The sequence below is a fragment of the Aquila chrysaetos genome, chromosome 7 (assembly GCF_900496995.4).
Source record: "Aquila chrysaetos chrysaetos chromosome 7, bAquChr1.4, whole genome shotgun sequence".
Classification (NCBI taxonomy): domain Eukaryota; kingdom Metazoa; phylum Chordata; class Aves; order Accipitriformes; family Accipitridae; genus Aquila; species Aquila chrysaetos.
The window spans coordinates 32868062-32892463 of record NC_044010.1 but is presented as its reverse complement, the minus strand read 5'-3'; the positions used below and the strand labels follow the sequence as shown (position 1 = coordinate 32892463).

The 24402-nt window shown below is 37.0% G+C and overlaps 1 protein-coding gene and 1 long non-coding RNA gene across 6 annotated transcripts in view; one reads left to right on the top strand and one right to left on the bottom strand.

The window, feature by feature from the left end:
* Positions 1-24402, bottom strand: part of TTC3 (tetratricopeptide repeat domain 3) — a 66471-nt gene that overhangs the window by 37811 nt on the left and 4258 nt on the right. For 3 of the 4 annotated variants that reach the window (XM_030020603.1, XM_030020602.1, XM_030020604.1), the window contains exons 4-16: positions 22740-22872; positions 22226-22313; positions 20918-20971; positions 18576-18699; positions 17529-17614; positions 16644-16738; positions 14802-14864; positions 11709-11763; positions 10988-11150; positions 10797-10845; positions 9547-9670; positions 6219-6273; positions 1427-1487 (exon numbers count right to left, since the gene is read on the bottom strand). In XM_030020603.1, coding sequence (XP_029876463.1) covers positions 1427-1487; positions 6219-6273; positions 9547-9670; positions 10797-10845; positions 10988-11150; positions 11709-11763; positions 14802-14864; positions 16644-16738; positions 17529-17614; positions 18576-18699; positions 20918-20971; positions 22226-22313; positions 22740-22872 — 1150 coding nt within the window. The remainder of the gene's footprint in view (positions 1-1426; positions 1488-6218; positions 6274-9546; positions 9671-10796; positions 10846-10987; positions 11151-11708; positions 11764-14801; positions 14865-16643; positions 16739-17528; positions 17615-18575; positions 18700-20917; positions 20972-22225; positions 22314-22739; positions 22873-24402) is intronic. The other variant, XM_030020601.1, reaches the window with a different exon arrangement.
* Positions 8292-23976, top strand: LOC115343979. 2 transcript variants are annotated; one of them, XR_005932907.1, is made up of 4 exons: positions 8292-8526; positions 13770-13940; positions 16141-16256; positions 23818-23976. It is a non-coding gene; the product is annotated as an uncharacterized LOC115343979 (long non-coding RNA). The 2 variants fall into 2 exon arrangements; XR_005932908.1 differs by lacking the exon at positions 13770-13940.

The following is a 24402-nucleotide window of genomic DNA, read 5'->3' as shown; positions in this document are numbered from 1 at the left end:
CAGCAATTTCCCAAACCTGTGTGGAGCATGTTGGCCCCAGTATCACTAGAAATAAATATTTCTTTTGTTAAATTTTGTTTTAAATGTTGCAACAGATTGTTGTGCTTTAACCCCAGCTGGCAACTAAGCACCAAGCAGCTGCTCACTCGCTCACTCCTCCCCTCTCCCGGTGGGATAGGGAGGAGAATCAGGAAAAAAAGTAAAACTCGTGGGTTGAGGTAAGAACGATTTAATAACTAAAGTAAAATAAAATGTAATACTAACAATAATAATAATAAAATATAATAATAATAGTAATGAAAAGGAATACAACAAAAAAAACCACAGCAAAAAAAATAAAAACCAAGAAAAGACAAGTGATGCACAATGCAATTGCTCACCACCCGCTGACCAATGCCCGAGCAGCAATCCGCCCCTCCCAACGAACTCCCCCCAGTTTATATACTGGGCATGACGTCCTGTGGTATGGAATATCCCTTTGGCTAGTTCGGGTCAGCTGTCCTGCCCATGCTCCCTCCCAGCTTCTTGTGCACCTGCTTACTGGCAGAGCATGGGAAACTGAAAAATCCTTAACTTAGGATAAGCACTACTTAGCAACAACTAAAACGTCAGTGTTACCAACATTATTCTCACACTGAATCCAAAACACTGTACCAGCTACTAGGAAGAAAATTAACTCTATCCCAGCTGAATCCAGGAGACAGATGGAATCATAAATTTTGTCCATAAAATCTATAATGCTTTTTATCTCAACTAATTTAATTTTGGCCCCAAACCATCAAACATACTCATTTACATTCAGCATGTTCTACGGGGAGTATTCATGTACTTAAAATTAGACACGGATATGCTTCAAGCGAAAATTCAAGTCTATCAACAACTAAAGGGCTCTAAGTAAAAGTTCTAGAATTCAGTTCTGAGACTGACTTAAAATGCTTTCCTCACAGCCAAACCCCTTCTTTTTATTGAGCATATGAAGTGTTAGAGAAGTTTTAAAAATTATTTGGTACACAGTAGAACTAGTACAAAGAGGCCTTGAAAATAAGATAGAACTTGAGTTATATTGTGGTGTTGGAACAAGATTCCTACTATCTTTTGCTGTAAAGGAAAAACTTTTTTTGTTATGGCTATACTGTGTGACTTGCTTTTGGGCAACAGTTTTTAAACAGCAGTTATTAAAATTATGCCTTCATTTACTAAAGAGCTTTGAAAAATATTTAGTTTCTAAGTAATAAAACTCAGGCTCTTCATGAAAACTGGAATTTTGTGAACTTTAATCAGCTATCTTAACATGAACTGTATCCTGACGAGTATGTAAACAATGTAAACAAAGCAATTAGCAAAGAGCAAGCAGTATTAACTCCTTTTTAAGTGCTACATAAAATAAGTCAAAATAATAGATTAAAAAATAAATAAAATTTCTTACCTCGTCTTTTCAGAGTCACCAGGTTTGGTTTTTGGTCTTCCTTTGTTCTGATGACTTTGACCTGTAATGAGAAAAAGTATTTCAAACAAAATTATCACCACCTAAAAAAAAAGGAAAAAAAATGCACTCAGAACTCACATTTTGCTTTATAATTAATAGATCTTAAACATTTACAATATTGAAAACTAACACAACTGAAAAGTTTTTCAAAAAGCCACCTCTGAGTGTTACAGCATTAATTTGATATTATTTTTATGAAATAGTATAGGAATTTATTAATCCTATAAAGGGGAAAAGATACTTCAGACAAACAGAAGAATCTTAAAATTCTGTTAAGATATGATCTGACTCTATAATATTGTAACAACTATTAAAGTGGACTCCAAGCTGAAGAAATCAGTATGTTATACAAAACCACAGTTGTATCCACTATTAGTTGATAAATAGAATTTTTAAAGGGAATAATAGATCACTATGGATGTTTGACTACAGAAATTTTACAGAAAGAGTCTGCTACTTCAAAAATACATTGCTAACGGAGTTAAGTTCAACCCACATTAATCTTACAAATGTAAACATATGAGTCAGATCAAGATGAATGTCCCTGATTACAAAATAAAAATGTTTGATGATGTGGAAATACTGGATCACAAAGAGAAAAAAGAATCTATCATGTGATACTGATTAATTTCTAACTCTGAAACTTATTGTCAAAAACTTAACACAAAACTCTACTAATACACTTTACAACTCCAGAGATCTAACACTGTCGTTGATTAGTTACAGGGCTCTACAAGCAGAGTAAACAATTCGTTAGTAACAAGGAAGAAAACATGTTTTAATACTTTATTGTAATTGGTCAAAACCAGGAAGCTATGCCATTAACTGCAAAATAATCTCTCAACTGTTTTCTGCGGAATTAAAACATAACATTAGGCATCCGAATGTGCACATGCATACTCATGATTAAGTCGAGAAGTTTTTAATTTTCAAGAATTTTAAGTTAGAACTTTACAAGGCATTAATGACTCAACAGCAACAGTGACAAAGTCCGCTTATGGGAGAGCTGTCTTCTAGTAACTGGACGGTTAGACAAGCAAGGCAAAAAATATCATTTCTGGACTGGTAAGGAACCAACAAGCAGCTGACAAATTCAGTTGCAGAACTGCTGAGCATCACATGTTGCAGGTGTTCTTTATTACATGTGGCAAGTTGAAGGGGTGCAGAGCAGCAGATATTTTTGCTAGCTAAACCTAATGGATTTTACAAGGTACATAGGAATGCCTCAGCTACCTGTTCCAAGAAGGGATAGTTCCAGCTATAATCTTTCAGAAGTAGTTTAGGAGGCAACTGTGGATTCCTAATATTGGACACAATCACACAGACAACATACAGTCCAGCACTGGGATTCAAGCTATTTGAGCACTGGAACCCAAACATGAGGTACAGCTACCTAAATCATTAAATATTGCTTGATTTATTATTACACTTATGCTGAACTACCATAAAATCAAATTTGAAAAAATGAGTTATTAATTTTATATATAAAGTTTCAGTAACTATCTATGCTTAAAAATGTTTATTTCATGATACTCAGAGAAGTATTTTCTATAATTAGATACAAAAATACTGAAAGACACTGATTGTGGAAAAATACAAATCTATGCATTTGAGTAATCTGACTCAAGCCCAGTGGGATGTCTCATGTACTCATTTCTCAAGTTAAATCGTATGCCTATGCACTTGCCTTGTGCTAGAAGTAATTTTTCATTAAAAACTACTTAATAACATAAAATTTAAATTAATCAGAACAAAAATCAAGCATCATGAAGACTGAACATGTTCAGAAATATTTCATGAACCATTTCTTGAAATTGTCCCATAGGAGTCTGAATAGGTGTCTGTTGAAACAGTTCATATGCATTAAAAACTCCAAAGCTACACTAATAATCATCACAAATTCCTCATAATAGAGACATTTAAATCATGGAAAACAACAACCCTTTTGAAAGCCAGGAAACACTTCAAGCATATCATCATTTAACCATTTAGAGACAGAGATATATTACTTTTTCTTCATTATATAGGTTCCTTTCCCTTAAGGAATCTATCTATCATTCAAAACAAAATCTTAATGAAGATAAAGGAATACAAGCCTTCCCTCTCACCATCAAAAGCAAGAATTAATCAGCCCTACTTTTTCATTGAATGATCTAATTTTAAAAGCCATTCAACAAAGATTATTTCAGAAAAATTTTCTACAGAAACTACTATTCCCATACACCACCCAACTTAAAAAGATACTACTTTCAGATTTTTAAAAAATTCTTTTAAATAAAAGTAACAAGCAAATCCTGCTGAATTATAGTTAAAATACTTAAGGAGCTATATTAATTCAACAGCAAACATGATTCACTTACCCCACAAACATTTTAAAATATTAGTAGAAGTAGTATTGCTTTTGCTAGACATTCCCATTAGGAGTGAACAAAGATACTTAACAGAAATGTACACATGCTCAAAAAAATAGTACATGCAGACAAGAACTGAAATTAAAAAGGACAGTAACTTTAAGATAAGATACAGTGTCATAAAGTTCCTTTACATTGAATCTCCTGCAAGTCTTAAGCCTTTAAGTGAACAAAGGCTAAGAAAAAGAAAGCTATTCTTCCCCACCCACAGTAAACTCGCTATCAGCTAGTCATTCAGAGCGTAACTCCTCCTTTCAAATCAAAGCCAAATCAAATATTTTCTTCTACATCAGTACTGACAGAGTATGAGGGGGAGAGGAGGAGGAGGAAGAACAGAAAAAAAATCATGGAATCAGCACGGGGTTTTTTTTTAAATTACTATGTTCAACACAACATTTCATAGTCCTATGATCTCTTTAGCCTAGAAGAATTTTCAGTTCTCTCCCAACATTCAGCCTTTCATTATCCCTCTTCCCTCCTCAACCTCTAAAAGTCAGCTATCCTTCTGACACCCTGCCCTTTCACCAGTATCAGCAGCGTAGGCAGACTGCAGACACCCTGCCCTTGACCAGCATCAGCAGCACAGACAGACTGCCGACACCCTGCCCCCTGACCAACATGGGCAGCACGATGCTGCCCACATTATTCACGTCAAGTATGATTCTCTCAAATCCCCTACTCTTGGTGGAGCCAAGGGGCAGCACAACTCTTACCCGCATTCAGAAGACATTTGCACGATTTGGTCTTGCTGCCCAGTGAGCTGGACACCAAGTATCCCTGGCAGTCCACTGGAGCCAGGGCATCACTTACAGTGCTATGTTTGCTATTGGTGATTGGGCAGGTCAACCCATGGGCGTGTTGCTGCTGATCTTTTCCACTGCCCCAATAAAACTTTGTTTTATAAAGCATCATCAGATTCCATTACTATTTGGACCACATCTTCTTGCTCAGGAAAACATCTGGATTCACTTTGCTGTCACTTGCTTCAGACTCATTCAAAATTCCCTATGGCTTCCGTGCATCTCATATTTTGCTCCTTCCCACCATCTACGCATACTTCCTCAAAACTGATTTGTCTTCCAGAGCTTGATTTCCACTTCTAAAACCCTTCCCTGATTTATGCTTTCTGCATTAAGTTCCTTCAACACTTTATAGTTTCTTCTTTTTTTACTATCCTACCACATAACATCTTTTCAACAAATTCATCTTGACTCTTCTTTCGCAACCTTTCCCACATTTTCCATCTCCCAATAAATCCTTTAATTCTTCAAGATGTTTGCATACGTCCAAAGTCCACAAGAGCAAGATCACTCCTCCTACTGCTCATTTCAAAATAATATTTCGTAATGTATCCTCACTGGTTTCCTAAAATCAAATTTTGAAGTGCTCTGCACTTTGGCACCCATTCAACTAAGTATTTAAGTACATGAAGTCCAAAGAACAGTATGGCTGGACACCAAGGACTTCACATTGTTGCATGGTCAGGACTAGAAGGACCCACTGCCTTGGAGGTCACAACTTCAGAATACAGTGTGAGCATGCAGCTGCTCCAGATCCAGTAGGAGTATTCAAAACAAACATTATAAATAAGAAAAATTTCTGAATGTCAGGGAAATATCTTATGTTTTCTTGGTTACAGCAGGCTTAGCAGGCAATAAAAAACCCAAGCAAAATTCACGAAAATATTTCACTTTGAAGATCAGAACTACTTGCACTTCACTTTCACCACAGTAAAGTAACTCTGTCACTGTGGGAGTTTTGGGGGGGGGGTGGGAATTCTCCCTATAAAACAATTGTTTTGTTGGGGTTTTTTAATTAATTAAAAAAACAGACATGAACAATAAGTCACACCAACTTCTACCTCTGACAAATATTTTGTGGCCTCCTTCCTCTCTAACTGCAGGATCATTTTCTTAAGGACCTATATGGAGCTTTTAGTAATCACAAATGAATTATGAACACTGAAACTACCCACACACTTCTCTTAAATTTAGAACCTTTTAGATGCTATACCTGTCTCAGAAGGAGGGAAAGCATTTCTACCCTGTGACTCAGCATTCTACTTTTTAGTTCCAGTTGCAATTCTGAATTCATCCATGTAGATTCAAACTATAAAAGTGTGAAGGAAAAAATACAGAAATATAGGAGAGGAGCAGTATCTAAGTAACTGCACCCTAACAGGAAAAGAAATAAAACATGATAGCCTACTGAACACTTACTAGTGTTGTGAAAATAACACTAGATACACATTTGCTCATTAATAATGGCAACAGCAAGGGAAGAACCGACTCAGACTTGATGAATAGCAAAAATGAACTCACTTGGTGGAAACTCCAGAGACCAACCTTTGCTTTCTGTTCTTTGGATGTCAGTCACCTAATGACAAATACATTAGTTTGGTTTTACACAGATAACAAAAAACAAATAGATATCGCACACTAAGTTTAAACAAAGAAAAAACCTAGAACACTGACATTTAAACAAAGAAATCATGATAATACGGTGTATTATGTCCCCAATCAAGAGGCAAAGAAAAATCATTTCATTAACCAAAGTGCATTTGCACACTTACACTTTTTTCCTCCAAATTCATATCAATTAATATTATTTACTAGCCTAACACATACTAGCCTTTTTCGCAGTAATGTTCATCCTTAAGGAAGAAAATTTACAGACCTACATTATGAAGATTTTCATAGCATAAAAGCAGATGAAAGTTTTCGTAAGACAGTCAAAAATCTTTAAGCACTTTTTGTGCATTGTATAGATCACTTTGTTTTTCAACAAGTTCTAAGTTTCTTTTCCTTCCGTTTGCCCTTGTACGTTGGTTTCATTTTCCCCACTAATGAGTCATCTTTTTTCGCTGCGCCGCCCTCCTGTGAAACCTGAAAGGGTTTTTTTTTCCACTTGTGTGTGCTAAATTGTTTTGAACTTGCTAGTAGATTCACATTATGTATCATCTTGTTTTCTATATTATATAGCTTATTTATAACACATTTTATAGGCTAAATCGTAACAGTTTATTAATTATCTTACAACAATGACAGTAAAGACAATCAGAAAGAGGTACAAATGTTTCTTTAAATTAATAATTAGTGTGAAAGAGAAGAACTGTCTGTAAACAAACTGGAGGTTGGTTATTAAATTTTTAATTCCAAGCTGTTACAGCACGACTGTCACAGTCTGCACGTGTCTAACAAAGCAAACCACTGAAGAAAATTTATGCACAGGAATAGTTTACAGGCTCCCCATGATACTGGCAATGAGATAGGCACTAAGACAGCAACAGCTGGGAAATTCCACTGACATCCAGTAGCAAAATCCACCTAAAACAAGGTAAGCACCAAAAAATCCCCCACTTTTTTGGGGGTGGGTGTTTTTTAAGGAATAAAAATATATGTGCTCAGTTTGGCTGGGATGAAGTTAATTCTCCTCATAGCAGCTCATATGGTGCTGTGTTTTGGATTTGACTAAAACAGTGTTGATAACACAGGGATGTTTTAGCTATTGCTAGGCAGTTGCTTGCACAGTGGCAAGGCCTTTTTTGTTTCACACACGGCCCAACCAGCAAGTAGGCTGGGGGTACATGAGAAGTTGGGAGGGGACCCAGCTGGGACAGCTGACCCCAACTGACCAAAGGGATATTCCAGACCATATGATGTCATGCTCAGCATATATAGCTGGGGGAAGAAGGAGGAAGGGGGGGGACATTTGGAGTTATGGCATCTGTATTCCCAAGTAACCATTATGCATGATACAGCTATGCTTTCCTGGAAATGGCTAAAGATCTCTTAGAAGTAGTGAATGAATCCCTTCTTTTCCCTTGCTTGTGTGTGCAGCTTTTGCTTTGCCTGTTAAATTGTCTTTATCTCAACCCATGAGTTTTCTCACTTTTACACTTAGGATTTTCTCCACCATCCTGCTGACGGGAGTGAGCAAGCAGCTGCGTGGGGCTGAGCTGCCTACCAGGGTTAAACCACAACAACATAGTACACCATTGCACTTTCAACAGTAAAATAACCTTTTAAAAGCCAGATTTAGAGGCTTTTGTTGGTGGATTTCTTTGGTCATCCTTCACTAACACGTATCCTTAGTTTAATTATTTTTCAGGAACAAAAATCAACCATGAAAAGAGAATGAAGTTTACTCTATTAAGCTTCTGTGATAGATGCACTTGACTCCTTGACCAAACTAGTGGTAGTTTGGTTCAGGCTCCAAAGGAAGTAAAGGCTTAGGCTGTGACCAGGCCATGAACTTCTCTAGTTCCAACCTGTTCTTTGAAAACCCACACAGGGACAGGGTGACATGGTGAGCTTTGATGTATACGAGCTTGGAAACCGGAACACCGATCATGCGATTAACACATAAATAGCAGATGGTTGTTCCAAAACTAATTTGGTTAAGGAACAAAGGAATTTGTGGGTACAAGGAGTCTCATGCTTACCTTTTCCATCGCACGTAATTTGACTACGAGCCAACCACTTTATTCCATAAATATGACAGCCTGAGCGAGCTTTTTTTGAGCTCTTCCTCCTAAGTAACTGGCAGCATGGCAATGATCTCGAGTTGGGACACCTCTCAAGGTTACTCCTCCTGGCTGAGAGACCCCCTACCAACTGCAGATCTTTGGTAAGTGATCGCTATCGCACATAACTTTGTATCACAGGGCATTAAGATCTTGTATTGGTAACTTTGAATCATTACATCCTCTGTGCGGTAGAGTAATAGACTGAACCTTGCCATCGGACTTCTTTAAGCCTCACTTCTACAACATCTTAATTCAATAAAACTACTTTTGCTGCTACCGTTGGCAGTGCTTCTTTAAGCAGTCTAAATCTCCCCTGCAACAGCTTCACTTTCTCGTTTAAGGCTTTCTCAGAAAAAAGTTAATAAAAATAATCTAGTAAAATATTTTTGCTTGTAAACAGTCTTTTAAATTGAAAGAATTAATCTAAATAATTACAAAGGGCTACTAAAATAACACAAGTCCACCTTGCATTTTAGAACTATACTACACTTGTTTTAAACACACAAGCCACACTGATATTTGAGAGCCACAAACCCCTAGTTTTAAATACAATCCAGTTAAGCATACTATTCAACCAGTGTTTTTCCCATACAGAAGAAATCTGAGCATGAAAATAACGGCCTATAACCATGCAAATACCTTAACATCACAATATCAGTGCAAACCAATGCTCCGGTATAGCAAAAGCCGTGTATGTGATTTAACTATGGCTAAAGCATCTTCCACTGAACTCCATTACACCAGTACACGTTAACTAAATCCCCTCCTAAAGCCAAAGGGAAGCCCAGATCTGAATGCATATTGACAGGCAGGACTGGACAGTCGATTAAATCAGACATGACTTTAGTCTCACTTTCAAGAAGCCCAAAGAGACCCCTCTCCTCATCATAACATACAGCCTCCACCTTCTCATTCAAGCAACCACCTCCTTTTAAATCCAAAGTTCTGAACATAGATTTGAGAGTTAAATATTACAAGAGAAGTGTACTTGGCTGACAAAGTACACAATTATTAAAACACAGTAGCCACAAAATTTCAGCCACACCATTATATAACACATTCCAGGACGATGTAAATCAACACACTGTTAGTCTTGTAATGCCAGCTGTAGCGTAACTTACCCTGGTATCATGTTTTTGATGACAATGATGATCTTTAGGATCAGACTGTGTTCCCTTTCTGTCTTTTTCTATTTCTTTCTGTTCTTCAGAGATTATTAAATGAGATTCTGAAGAACTGCAGTCTCTGATATGTAAAAAGAGAGAACCCAAGTTCTTCCAGTGTCAATGTCTTCCCCGTATTTAAGACACACACCATACATGTATCATGAAAAAAACAAAGATGAATACAGGAAGTCTACCCCTCATAGAAGTGTAATGGCATAAGCATATTTAAAGGATTTGATCAAGCAGCCATTCTTTATACCTTCAAATTGCACAGTCCAAGGCTATGCAAAAATATAACACCAAAAAAAGCACCATTTGCTATAAAAGGAACAGGAACTGAATTACTGCACTTTAAAAAAAAAATAAAAAAATAATAAGGGTAATTAAAAAAAAACCTCAATCGTGCCCAATGCCACATTTTATTTGTGCAATATAGAAGGGAAACAAATTTAAGTTCCTGCAGAATTTTCCGGTTTACAAAAAGCTGGTTAGTAGTTTACTTACTGTACTGCTTTTGAATGATAGATAGCACATCACTACAGGTAGACCAATAAAAAAAAAAATCAAAAAGATCTTTCAGAAAAATGTTTAATATAAAAGTTACAGCATATATTGTAACTTAGCTGAATCCGTGATATGGAATTGCTCTCACTGTCTCTGGGCAAGGCAAAAGCACAGAATAGATGTGGCGAAAGCAAGTTTCTACAAATTAGGATACGTGTTCATTTTTACCATTGTCAAAATGCATTTGCTAGCATTCAGTTCTTCAAATCAGCTTAATCTCCTAGCGAACTTTATATAGCAAAGTTAACACAAAAAAACAGGTGTGATTGCACTGACATTTTCAGGCACCAAATTTCCTCAACAGCGAAGTACTTCAAGTTGGGAGGAAAAAAACCACGAAAATGTAACTGTTTCCTGTTATTTCCAACATGGGTAAAACTTAATGCTGAAGCAAACTGCTTGGAAGTGGAACACATCTCAAGGTAGCTTATTTAGTTCCTGAAAGTCCTCTTTACTCCTAGGCTGCACTCTGGTTGCAGTTCTCTTAAGTTTATTCCTTCCATTTTTATTTACTGACAGGTAACACAATTTAAGCAATATCTATGCTATGTATTACTTAAGTCTTATACTAAGCATTGCTAATTATTAAAAAAAAAACCAAAAACAAAAAACAAAAAACCACAAACTTGACACTTGCTTACTTTTTCTCAAGAAGCGACTTCTTTGGTTTCTGTTTATGTTGTTTAATACCTATAGGAAATTATATAGGAAGGGGAAAAAAAAAAAAAAAACAACACCAAAAAGCAAAAAGGAATTAGCTAGTTTCAAAGGAAAGTTACCAATGAAGTAATTTTGCTATGTTCAAGGTAGATCTTGAATCAGAAAAGGTTACCATTGATTTCTTCTAATGTCTTCTTTAACTTGTCATTTTGTTGAATAAGATCCTTAAGTCCATCAAGAATATTCTTGCATAGTTCCTGAGCTCTCTCATTAGCTTCCAAAGCCAGTTCATGTTCCCCCAGTAATGACAGCGCCTTACAGAAGTGGTAGTGACCCTACATGGGCATGAGTTTGACTTTCAAGCGTTCATTCACACAAATAAGAAAACAATTTATATCCAAAACAGCTGCAGTAGACAATACAAAATAAAATTTTACATACTCAAAAGTTATGTACTGCACCTGTTTCAAAGTTTTCAACTACTCAGCACACTGAAACAGAAAGATAATTCACTGGGAGCAGCATCTAGGCTCTGTCTTTGGAAAAGAACAAATTTCCTTTTTCCCCTAATCTCAACTACTACTTCGCAATTTTGTAACTATCCCTTATTTACTCTTCTTTAGGCCACAAATACTTAAAAATACATGTTGGTCATTAATCAGGATTTTTTTTTATTGTAAGGACTATGTATATTCTTTTTAAAGCACTGTGATAACATAGCTACATACAACAACAAAATAAATGTTTTATTCTGTCTTTACACATGCAGAAGACCATGTAACAACACTTACAACATGCTACATCAACCTGGGTCAAACCTGTAATTAAGACTCTGGGTTATGTTGGTTTACACTACCAACAAAAGACAATATTGAAATGTACATTAAACTAACCTTTGGCCAATTAGGCTTCAAAATAGTGGCTCTTTTTCCATCAGCAAGGGCTCTCCTTAGAGAAAGGAGGGAAAAAGAAGAGGTATTTATTATTTATACTTCAGAAAAATCTACAGATCAGATATACAAGGCACCATAAAAATACAAAGTTAATAAAAGAACAGTTCATTCACCTGTGTGAAGACATGGTCTGATAACACTTCTTAGCTGAAACTTACCTGGGTTATAATGTCACAGTCTCAAATATTTCACCCATCAGATATTTATTCCCTCCCGCTACCTACCAGGTTTTCCAGCATTTCTCCATATGTACCTAACCCTTAACTGGGTTCTAACAAAATGTTCCTTTAAAAAGCAAAGCCTTAAATAAAAAAGCCTGACTACCAAACTTAAATATTTTGACAGAAATCACATTGGAGAGTAGTTACGTAATCATAGCTAGAGATTTGAGGGTGCATGTATTAACTGCTGAGCACTGAAAGACAAAAACTCACAACTACTGAAGTCTGAAGAACATACCCATCTCTGACTTTTTATATACAAGGTGTCATGGAATAACCAGAATTACAATTTTGGTCAGGTCAGAAGAGAAGCAGACTATCCCTATGGCTACAGCAGAGAACACAGAGCAGCAGCAATGGCCTCTGCTGAAACCAGTGCTGCCCAAAGCAGGCAGTTACACAGTTTATATACCTTTGGGATATACCACTCATTTTTCACTGAACTACAGCTGTGTATCAGATAAGCAGGATGTAGTAAATTACAACAAATAGCAGTCACATACGGATTATTTCAGATGAGAAAGCTTACAAATAACTCACTCCTTTGATAGATGGGTCATGCTGACTCTGTGAGGTCTTTAGAAAATGTCTGCAGCGGGACCTAACTTGAGAGGCCTGCAAAGGCCTATGAGGCATTAACTGTTTTACCTCCACAAAGGTAAGGAATATGGAAAAAACAGCTTGTTTCACATGAAACTGTTCATGAATTGCCTAGTCACTACCACTGGTTTTTGTAACCATTACAGCAGGAAAACTTGTACAGAGGGATCTGAAAGAGGAGGATGAGCTCTGTAGTAACAAAAGCCAGATACTAAAGAAAAGCCTGAAAAAGACAGTAATTTCAAAACAAGGAGTATGTTTTACACAACAAAATTCTTCAGAGATTCAGGAAGAATTAATTCAGTGAAATGAAAGCAAGTTAGAACAACAACAACAAAAAAACAAAAATAAGAAAGCCCAGGTAGGAATGGCAAAATTTGGAGGTGTGGCAATACATTTTAAAAAATAAGTAATAAAAAAAAACAACAACAGAACTAGTGATTCAAATGGGAGAAATTGCACCATATTCATATGGCAAAGGAAGCAGACACAAGGAAAAAAAATGCTTGAGTAAGAGACAGATAGTGGGGTACAGAACCTCAGAATACTAAGGGATTATAAAAGCAGTTGAAAAGATCAGAAAAAACTGAAGCAATTGTCTTCTTCTCAAGTGTGTGCTGTTATTTGTTATAGTTGTTCTCTATGTGTGCTTCGTTTTCACCCACCCAGTCCTTCCTCCAGTGCCACCTTTCGACAGCCTTGTGCAGTGCTAGGAAAGTTGCCCCCGACACTGTCAGAACACCACAACACGAAGCGCAGCTGCAATGAAAGGTCCTGTCCCGTACCAAAGCCTGGGAGGGAACACGACTGCTGCCTCTCACGAGGCTCTGAAAATGGGAGGAATACACACGCCTTGAGTAAAGCTATGAACACTCCAGCAGATGATCTGGAGAACACTGTATAACTGCGTAGTCCTATAATACAGTACTGCCACCCCCAATAGCAGGCCATAAGCTCAGTACCGACTTTCCAAAAGCTCAGGACTGAGTCACCTCAGTCTTGCTCAGCCTGAACGGCAGTCTCACCTGCCTGCAGTTTTCTTTTACTTGGTTTAACTGTGACATCAATTTCTCTAATTTGACCAGGTGTCTATGGCTAATTTGTTCTACTTTGGTTTATCTTTGTGTGGTGCAACCATAGATTGTGATTGCATAACTGCTTGTTACTACTATTTATACAGAATGACTCCAAAATGATGATGTCCTGTGAAGAAATACAAGCCTGATATGACAGCAGAGGCCTTGAGAAGTGGAGATACAGGACACAACAAAGGAGCACAGGCAGAAGATGTCAAGAGATGGGGCACATGCTTGGCACTGGAGACCCCATGACTATAAACAATTCACCAATGGTCAGTGAAAGACATGCCAAATCTGGACAAATATGACTTTAATAGTAACAAAGTAATATCCGTAAGAAGCACCATGTATAGTAAACTCAGACATAACAGGGTGCTGCAGACCAACAATGACAGAGCAAAGGTGTAATACCATGTTAGCAAACACAAAAGTGACCCCAAGTGGATCCCAGAGTGAAGAAGGACAAGCCATCAGCATGAACATCACATTCCTCATGGAAAAGGACTCTTACATGCTGACAGCTCTCTAACCCCACTGCTACAGCAACAGAACTGTCAACTTAGTATACACGCAGAGGAGCAGTGGAGGGGTGAGCATAATACCAGGAAAATGGGCGGAAATTAAAAATCATGTGGATACCAGATTTACCAGTTAATAACAAAACATTGTTATTATTTCTTTTTATTTCAACAATTAGATCTGGACTAACAACAATTCGACCTTTAAGACTTCAACTATACTAACAATAAATTCTTGGGTTGGCTTTACATAAAAGGTATACATTCACCTTGCTCATAAACAAGATTTTTATCTTAACAACTGGCTTAAGGAAAATAACCCTCATACCCACATTGATCTCTTCTTCAAGAGGTTTAATAAAAATCACAATACTTACTGGTACTGAGATTTTTTTTCCTGTTGTATAACCCCCCCCGCCCCCAAATTTTAAATGTTGCCATCTGCCAGCAGATACAGCTAATATTATTCATTTTTCTTAATATCAGTTTTGTGAGGTAGTAACATCACAACTACCGCATACTTAAGTTTTAAAAATACTTTTTTCCTAAGTATATTGCCAATTTTTAACTGCAGAACACCACAACATTTCAGATTATAAACAAGGGGTTACTTACTTGTACTGCCTTGTGAGAATTAAACAAAGAGCTCTGTTTCCATACAGAAGATGGTTTGCAGGACTTAAAAAAAAAACAAAAACAAACAATCATGAAGAGTTAGTAATGTATATTACTTTTGAAAATCTTAAGCAGAAAAAAAAAGTAATTGTCTGCAAGCACTCTAGCACCAACAATTACATACAAGCTTCCTTGAATAGACCCATTGATTTACAAGTTAAGTCACTGAGAATATTAGTTTTAATTATGTAATAATTTGTAATATTTGGGCCCACTAATGCAACTTCCAATCAATTCAAATCACTCTCAACCTACTTTAAAAAAAAAAAAAAAAAAAAAAGGAGACAGATTTAAACTTCCTCCCCAGCTCAAAGCACATCTCAAATGGTCCACAGGCGTGGCTAGTATGTTCCCTACAGTCTCAGCTTTGTTTCAAAAAAAAAAAAAAAAAAAAAAAAAAAAGCTAGCTTGACTGCCTGGCTGGGCAGACTGAGCAGCAGTTCTAAAGAGCTGAGGCATTGTCGCCAAAATACCTAATGGAGAACGAGAGGGGGAAACTGATAACTGTAATCCAGCAACCACTTGAAAGGAAGCCAAGGGAGGATACAGCTAGTTAGGGGAAGGAGTGTGCTGATGAAGCAGATGAAAGTCACACTAGGTGAATGAGAAAGAGAAGACAGTGCACAGAGCAGATGAAGGATACGCAAGCTGCTAGACATCACTAAACTATCCTTCACCTTCCAGCAGGGTCTTAAGGACAAAGAACAATTTCTAACAAATAGCTGTAACAGCAGCTCAGCTCTACAGCCCCTGGAAACCATGAGACTTCCTTTGCTCTTTCTAAGCCATGGGATTTCCTTTGCTCTTTCACTGAATTCTGCTCCTCCCTCCCCCTCATCAGGTACCCTGAGCAAAGCCTTCTTAGCCTGCTCCTTCATCTCAGATACAGTCACCTGAAGGAAGTCAGCCTACCCAACTTTTCAAGGAAGCTGAAATCAGCTTGAATTTGGGATTGAAATGTATCCTACTATGTGACACAAAATCTGAAGACATCAGCAAAATGCTAATCTTTTCAACTGCACAATTCTAAAGCTACAGACTTCAAAATGAAAAAATAAAACAGTTTGCACAGGTGGGACTTTATGAATTTCACCATATTTCATAGGCACCAGGAATTATAAAAGCAGCATTTGCACGACTACAACGCAAGTAGCAATGACAACAAACGAGAGTTCTGTAACTCATTGACATCCCGTGCAGACTATAGGAAAGGGGCAAATGCTCTACATGCGTGTGACATAAATTCTCATTTAATCTCTATCTCCCTGCCCCTTTATAGAGCCCAGGAAAGTCTCCAAAGCCTTTCAGCAAAGGACTTTTAGGAAGAAATTAAACAAGACTTACAAAAGGAAATTAAGCTCGTTGCATAGAGTTGCTAAGAGAAGACACTTAAAAGTAAGTATTTGTTCTTGTTCACTTGTTCTGCATCATAGCTAAGAGAAGTATTTACAACAGTTGGTCATAGTGTTCTGCTGGAAGAGTATTTAGGAGGGATAACAAAAGTGGCTGTTCACACCAAATAAGTTATTTCCTTTCAGGTTTACTATACTTACTGTTAGTCATTTTAGATCAACTTCAGACCCTAACAGGACTTTTGGGGCAGTAAAAGTGCAAACAACCATTAGTAACAAGGAATAAAACAGAATAAAAAACATGTTACGTAGCTTTTTTTTGAATGGGATTATCATTTGGCTCATGCCAAATTATGCAAAATCAGGATAAATCTGAATAAACTGAATACATATTATATAACAAAATCTAGTTAACCAGTTTAGTTCTTACCAAAACTCTATGGCTTTAGTATATGACATTATAGCACGATCAAAGTTTCCTTGGGAAAATTCCTCATTTCCTTTTTGTTTCATAGATTCACTGTTCTGTGAAATCAAGAAAAAACAATTCAGTAACCACTGTAATTAAACTCATTTGCAATGAGAGGTAAAGAAAACATTGGACAAGAGGCAGCTAAGTTTTTATGCTTGTAAAAACAGAATGTTATGTATGCAGTATTAGTTGTAATTTAATACTTTTAATTCATTGCAATTAATAAGCTTAAAAGTGTACAAATGAAAATGTTATGCAGATAAGAATACAATGAACAATAATTAAAAAGCAGGACTAACTCAGAAGCTCTCCTCGGTTCTGTAATATAGTCATCATCAAAAGTGAGCATGTGTCAAACAGCAAGGTAGGCTGAGTACAGCACAGCTCAACCAGTTCCCTACTCAGCGTCTTTCAGCGTAGCTCCTGAACTACAGAATTGTAGCAAAGAAGACACAGGAATTAACCAGACTTCTGTAGAAAAAAAGCCCCAACATCTACACTAAAGGAACACATGGCAAAGACTTTGAGAGCGTCTTATTTCTGTGTTAAAAGGATCAAGTTGAACAATCTTCTATCAATATTAACTGCATTTCCTTGAGCTTTTGGGTGGGTGAGGAAGGGAACACTCTCCAACATACACTGGCAATGTAAACAACTGAAGTTCTGTTTATTAGGCCAGGATGTCTCAAGGTAACTATTTATGACCAAACAATTACTCACTCAAGCTTTTGAAACCTTTATCTTTAATCATTTGGTCATTTTTACAATCTTTGATCATTAAAAACTCCCCCAAAATTAACAACAAAAAAAAGAAAAGCACAAACACATTCTGATATCTCTCACCTTCCTACAGTTTTCACAGGTCACAGCTTTAAATTCTTCAACTAAATTACAATCTTCCAAAGCAACTTTAGTAATGTAACGTTTGCCTGGAGACAAAATTCAGAAAAACACAGTGGGTGAAGAAGTTACCAAAGACAGGAAGTAGGGTTTATCTTCTGCTGCTAAGAATCACGCTCTGTTTTTTGACTGGAAGCAAAATTTGACATACCAACCAAATAACAGAAACAAATTAAGCAACAGAAATGTTCAAAAGAAAAGGAATTATTTATTATTGGATAAGCCCAAAATAACTGGCTGCAGACTGCAAAATGTTTAAGTACTTCCCTAATTTCAAGCAATCAAGTAAAACTCGATTGTATTTTAAGGAATTTGCATTTTAAAGATTTGTATTTAAAAGAATTTGTAATTCAGTGCTTAACTATAAAAAGATTCTTCTCCTTACATGCAAGTTCAATTTCTACTACCCTTTTGCTTACTGCAACAGCTGAGTTAGAATGCATATATGCAAAAAGATCAGAATATGGGCCATTTAACACGTCAAATACAGCAGGCCTGGGAGCTTTTCATAATTTCAAAAGAAGTTCTGCTGCTAGTGTTAATATCTTACGGTAACTCCCATGAGCTACATAAGCTAATTTTTTAAATATGACTAACATCTCAATTAATATTTTGACAAAATCCTCTGCCAAACGTTTAACAGAAAGACCCAAACAATATTTCAGGCAACTTTCAACTTAACCCTAAGTTAAAGCCATACAGGGTGCGCATACAGCCCATAATGGACACCAAAGTGAAAAAAATGTTCTCAACTCCTGTTCAGAAACAGCATGTGCACCGTGAATACTACCCACATACAGAGATTCAAAGAAGAATTGACTGGTTCAAATAAGAAAAAACAAACAAACAAAAAAAACCAACCCCACACCACCACCACTGTTTTTCCAGTCACTCTCAGAGTAGTGAAATACACACAAACATTAACTATTCGATAATTACAACACAAATTACTTTCCTCACCGTTGTTTCTTCAGAAGTGGTCATACTTACATTCAGCAAAGAAAATTTCAAGATAGATCCAACCAAAATCACCAAGCTTCTCCAGCCTCTGCAGAATACTGACATCACCTGTGTATCTAACCCAATCAAGTGCATCCCCAACATCAAAGACACCCTATTTCAGTTGAAGAAAAGGAAAATAAAGAAAAAATGGTAACTAATTCTATATAAAGCAAAGTCTTAAAACAAAAACAACAAACACAACACAAACCAACAGCTCACTGGCAATATAGTGGAAGCATTCCATGTAAATATAACAACCAATACTACTGTAGCACTTAGACTGTGCACTTGTTCCTGATTTGTTAGCCTTTGAAATAGACAACAGTTGACAAATATAAGTATCTGGATAACTCAAGCACAGCATAATACAGCATATTCACAAAATGAAAACAGTCATTCTTTCAACAGGACACAGGGGAGCCATTCAAATTACAGAATTTCATTTAGAAACTTCTTTTTGATGACTGCACACAAAATTGCCTCAGTGTGAAGTGACAAGCCTGATTAAAAAAAAAAAAAAAAAGCAAAATTCTCCAGGCTCTTAAGACATGCAGGCAGGGCTAAGACTTAATTCCGTAAATCATGACTTCCCTTCTACTCAAACTAAATTTAATTGTTTGAGCTACAGAGCTTTATTTGAAGGAGAGGAATTGAGTGAAGAGTGTCTGTTGCCTGGAATACTCCCACATTACCTGAGCCTACAGATTTTGAAAAATTATATAAAAACCCACATGACTAAGACACTTCACTAAAAATACAGGAACTGGGTAATCCAGGAGTAACATACAGTTGCACCTATTCTGCTTCTCCTATTGCTACTATCAGCTATGATATTTTCTTCTAATTTCAATGTTTCTATTTTAGCTTTTGCAGTTAACCTACAGCAGGCAGCAGAAACTAGGAAGTGGGGAAAAAAAGTGACAAACACAGGGAAACTAAGAACATTCACAGTCAAAGGTTTACAAGCTAAAAAATGTAACAAGTATAGTTCTACTGGACACTGAATTTGGTAATGAAGATGCATCAGCAGGTTTCCAAACCACACTCTTACTCTGCCATTCACAGTCCTTCAGATTGAAACCATATCACTGTTTGAGAATCTCATAAAACATTTCCAACCTGTCTCCAAAGAGGAGAATTTCTGCATCATTGCAGAGATCAAGCTTAGCCCTGCTCATAGCCCTGTAGCCCCATCATACAGCATTGCCTTTGCTAGTAATAGGCGACAGGCTTTGTGCAGAGCTTGCAAGGCCACAGGACTGTGACTTGTCAGGCTTGCTCTGAGCTTGTCCTGACCTGCTTAGAGCTCTGTTTTAACTGGGTTTTAACTGTAACAGCAATTTTTCTTCTGACCAGGTGGTTATGACTAATTTGGTTTGAAAAGGAACCTAGGTAGATCCTAGGATAAGGAAGAAGAAAACATCAACAGCAGTCCTCATAGCAAAGAACTCCAGCTAGCAATGACTATACCCTCCATCCCACATATGTAAACACCAGACAGAAGCCTTTCGCTTTAGGATCTCAAGGAGTAGTACAAGGATAAGCACAACACCTGCAAAAGGGTCAGATACTAGGAAGTGTGCGTATTACAATTCTAACTGTACTATTATTATCATTAGAGAGTTTTTCTGTTTAGTAGTATTTGTTTCTTCATTTTCTTTCTTCTGCAATAATTCATTCTGGAAGACTTCAGCTATACTAACAGTAACTTCTTGTCTTTACATATAAAGCGTGTTTGCCTTTTGCCCATACCTAGACTTTCAGCATAACACACCAACACCAGCACAGAAATAGAGAACAAAGCAAAACACACCATATAGATACTGTGTGCTTGTGGGAGGGAATCTAGAAATCTTCAACACTGAAGGCAGAGAGAGCATTGAGACATCTCAAAGGAATAAGCCTTCAACAAGAAATGGCATATCTGCAAGCAACCAACAAGGAAAGCCACCAGCAGGTACCAAAGTGGATACTGGAGGGCTGGCCTGGGCTCCAGCTGCACAACCTAAACTCACCCAACCACACTGCAGTAGCAACCTCCAAGAGAAACCATTTATTTTCAGCATGTGAACTACCTCCAAAGTTCTCACTCATTTTGCTCTTCTTACACAGACAATATTTATTTCACAGTTCCTGTCACACCCAGATTTCATTTTGTGGCTCAGACTGGCAACAACTGGCAACTCCAGTCCTATATACTACATACTCCAAAAACTACAGACTTGATTTATTTATGCAAGCATTTTAAAGTTTTAGATATTTGTACAAATATTTTATTTGTATTCACACATAAAGAAGTATTCCTATTAAAAACAATTCAAGAAACTTACATTTTCTATTCTGCTGCCAATTCTCAGTATGCCACCAATAAAAGGCGGAACGTTCTGGAAGAGGGATAGAAAACAAATAAAAATCAAGTTATTAAGATCAATAACTTTAATTTCTATCTGCTCAGATTCAACCCAGTAACATCTTCTGTTCTGCTTGAATACAGTATCATTTGGACAGTTGCTCTGGTCCATTTCAAAGTTTCAGGAAATACTCTTGTATTCAGTAGCAAATCCCCTACTATTTTTGTTGAAAAATAAATAAATGTTGATGTGGAAATAGAGAATGCATGGATGCTGTGACATCTGGTTAGGAAAGGCAGCCACTTTAACCACTTCTGCGGTTATCTACATACCAAAGAACCAGTTGATACATCCAATGAAAACCATCCAAAACAACAGTACTTCCTCTCCTGAGATCTTCTGCTCCTCCAAATGAATTTTACTATTGGATATACAATCTTTTACATGGAGAAGGAGATACAGGCTGAGGAAGTAAGAAGAGGGAAGCAGAGGTAAACAGGGAGGTGGGAATATATACAGACCCTCTCGTATAAAGATCGAATGGGAGACTACCAGAGGAGGAAACAGCACAAAGAAACCATCACATGAGGCAAAATGGAAAAACTGCAGGGACATCCTAAAGTACAAGAAGGAGAAAATAGAGCACTCGGATAGCCTGAAGGAGGAAGCCGCAAAAAGAACATAAGGAAGTATGAATCCACAAGATCAATATAGTACATGAATACCTCATCACAGAAAGTCATACAACGGTAAGATGGACTGGAAAAGTGTAGCTTGGGGTTAAGCACAGAATTTCAACATATGAATTTTTTTTAAAATGTGTCATACCTAAATAAAAAAAAATATCTCTTCCCTTCAGCTGCTGAGAACATTTCTTTTATCATTCTCTCCTCTGCACTGTTATGTTTCTCTTTTAAGTCAGCAACAGTAGCAAATTTTAAATATAATTTGTTGAATGAGGGAAAAATAACTGAGGGGAAAAAAAAAGTGTAAGTTGTTCATCCATGAATGGTGCTGTTTTTCTTATGTATATGACGCACTTTCTTAGCAATTTACAAGGGCCCCAGTCAACTGTATTACTGAGTCTGCAAATATTTAATAAGTTATCCCAACTGTAATAAAGTCTATGACACACTTTCTTTCTAGAAACCTGCAACTCAACTATCAGACATTTTATTCACTCCAGGAAATATCTAATTTAAGATATAATCCCAAGCTACATAAGGTACAGATTTAATTAACCTTTTATACTTGAAAACTTACACAAAGTTAAAATATAGTACTTACAACAACTTTTTTAATTAAATCAACAAGGTCTTCCAAAACCTCTAAATCACAAAGTCTCTTCCAATTCCGGTCTAAAATCTGTGAACTGCTTAAAAACAGAAAAAGTTATTGTTTAGAAAAATAACACTGTGTTACATGGCCTTAATTACTAATATTTACAGTAATTAGATCTAACCAAGAGTGTGGTTACAAACTCAAATCAAGCCCTTCAGAGGAAGGGAAGGAAAAAAAAAAAAAGAGCCGCAAAGTCTTTGGTACTTTTGAAATAAAGGTCATCCATTTAAGTACTTAAATACACTCTTAGATTCCAAACTTCAGAAACCTATACTTAATATTTTCTTCCGTATATTCAAGAATTACACCTTCTGACCTTAACTAACTTGGCCCACTGGTAAAAACATTCCTCCAGACAGTTTAACCATTACTGAAAAGTATACAGCGATCTTTCACAGGTAACAAAAAAAAAAATAAAATTAAAGGCTGATAAAATCACTTCGAGAATATGATTACTTACCTCCAATCAGCTACCAAAGAATTACTTTCACTTTTGAAAAGAAGAGGCCAAAAGATGCGTATTTTAATAACGTTGCAATATTCTCTTAATGTGTCAACCGGCTGACTGCACCATACTTCACAGGGATCAACATCTTCAAGAAAACAGTTAGGAATTAAGACTACACAGTTCAGGCATTACAAGTAATCAAAGTCCAAATAAACATTCAAAAACATCAGTTATTTCCATATTGTATTCCTAACTACTATCTAACCAAAACAAGAAAACTTGAACACTCTAAATACATTTGGCAACTTGAGGTTTTTTATAAATTGAACGGGGAGAGGGAACTTATATGGAGGTAAGAATAGGGACCTGCTAGCAGGCTTACATTCCCTGCTCAAGGAATTCTCTGTGTTCTACATATCTGTTGTATTGATATAATACATTTTAAAAGAATAAATGTAGCGTGCTTCTAAATGAGGAGCCTAACCAGGGCTGTCAGCTGTTTAATAGCTGTAAGGGATGCTATTTTCAAGATAAAACATGAGCCTCTTCTAACTGTACCCATGTAATTATTTTCTACAATAAATCCAGAGTAGTGTGGCACATAGCAACATGGTATGAAAAGATCAGCAATATTCTTTTTTCTCCAGAGGCCATTATGTATGTGATGCATAGCTCTTTCAAAAATATCATGTATTTCCCTCAGAGACTTTCTTTAAAAGGTAGAGATCCTTATCAGACTACTGAGGTGTGTGCTGGTTTTGGCTGGGCTAGAGTTAATTTTCTTCAGAGCAGTATGTATGGTGCTGTGTTTTGGATTTGTGCTGGAAACAAGTGTTGGTTATTCAGGGATGTTTTACTTATTGCTGAGCAGTGCTTACACAGAGTCAAGGCCTTTTCTGCTTCTCACCCCACCCAACCAGCGAGTAGGCTGGGGGTGCCCAAGAAGCTGGGAGGGGACACAGCTGGGACAGCTGACCCCAACTGACCAAAGGGATATTCCAGACCATATGACGTCATGCTCAGCATATAAAACAAGGGGAAGAAGAAAGAAGCAGGGGACATTCAGAGTTATGGCATTTTGTCCTCCCAGGTAACTGTTACACATGATGGAGTCCTGCGTTCCTGGAGATGGCTCAACACCCACCTGCTGATTGGAAGTAGCGAATGGATTCCTTGTTTTGCTTTGCTTGCGTGTGCAGCTTTTGCTTTACCTATTAAACTGTCTGTACCTCAACCCAAGAGTTTTCTCACTTTTACTCTTCTGATTCTCTCCCCCATTCCACCGGGGGGTGGAGCGAGCGAGCGGCTGTGTGGCACTTAGTTGCTGGCTGGGGTTAAACCATGACAAAGTGGCATCAAGTACTCTCAGAACAGAAGCAGAATTATCTGAGAGTCTGAATACATGCAAAAATTTATTTTACACAGCTGGCTGTGTTCATCCAAGTTTCCTACATATTACAAGTTACCATTTGTTGAATGTGTCTTTAGACCTATACAGCTACAAGTAAAACACAGGTAATGAACACAAGCCTGAGATTTACTCCATCTTCATAACATTAACTGACCGCCTATATGTACATACTATTGACTATTTACACCGTTCTCACAAATGTATAGCAGTCTTCCGCACATTACATTAGGACAAAAAGATGAGAATTCTTCCAGTGAAAAAGAA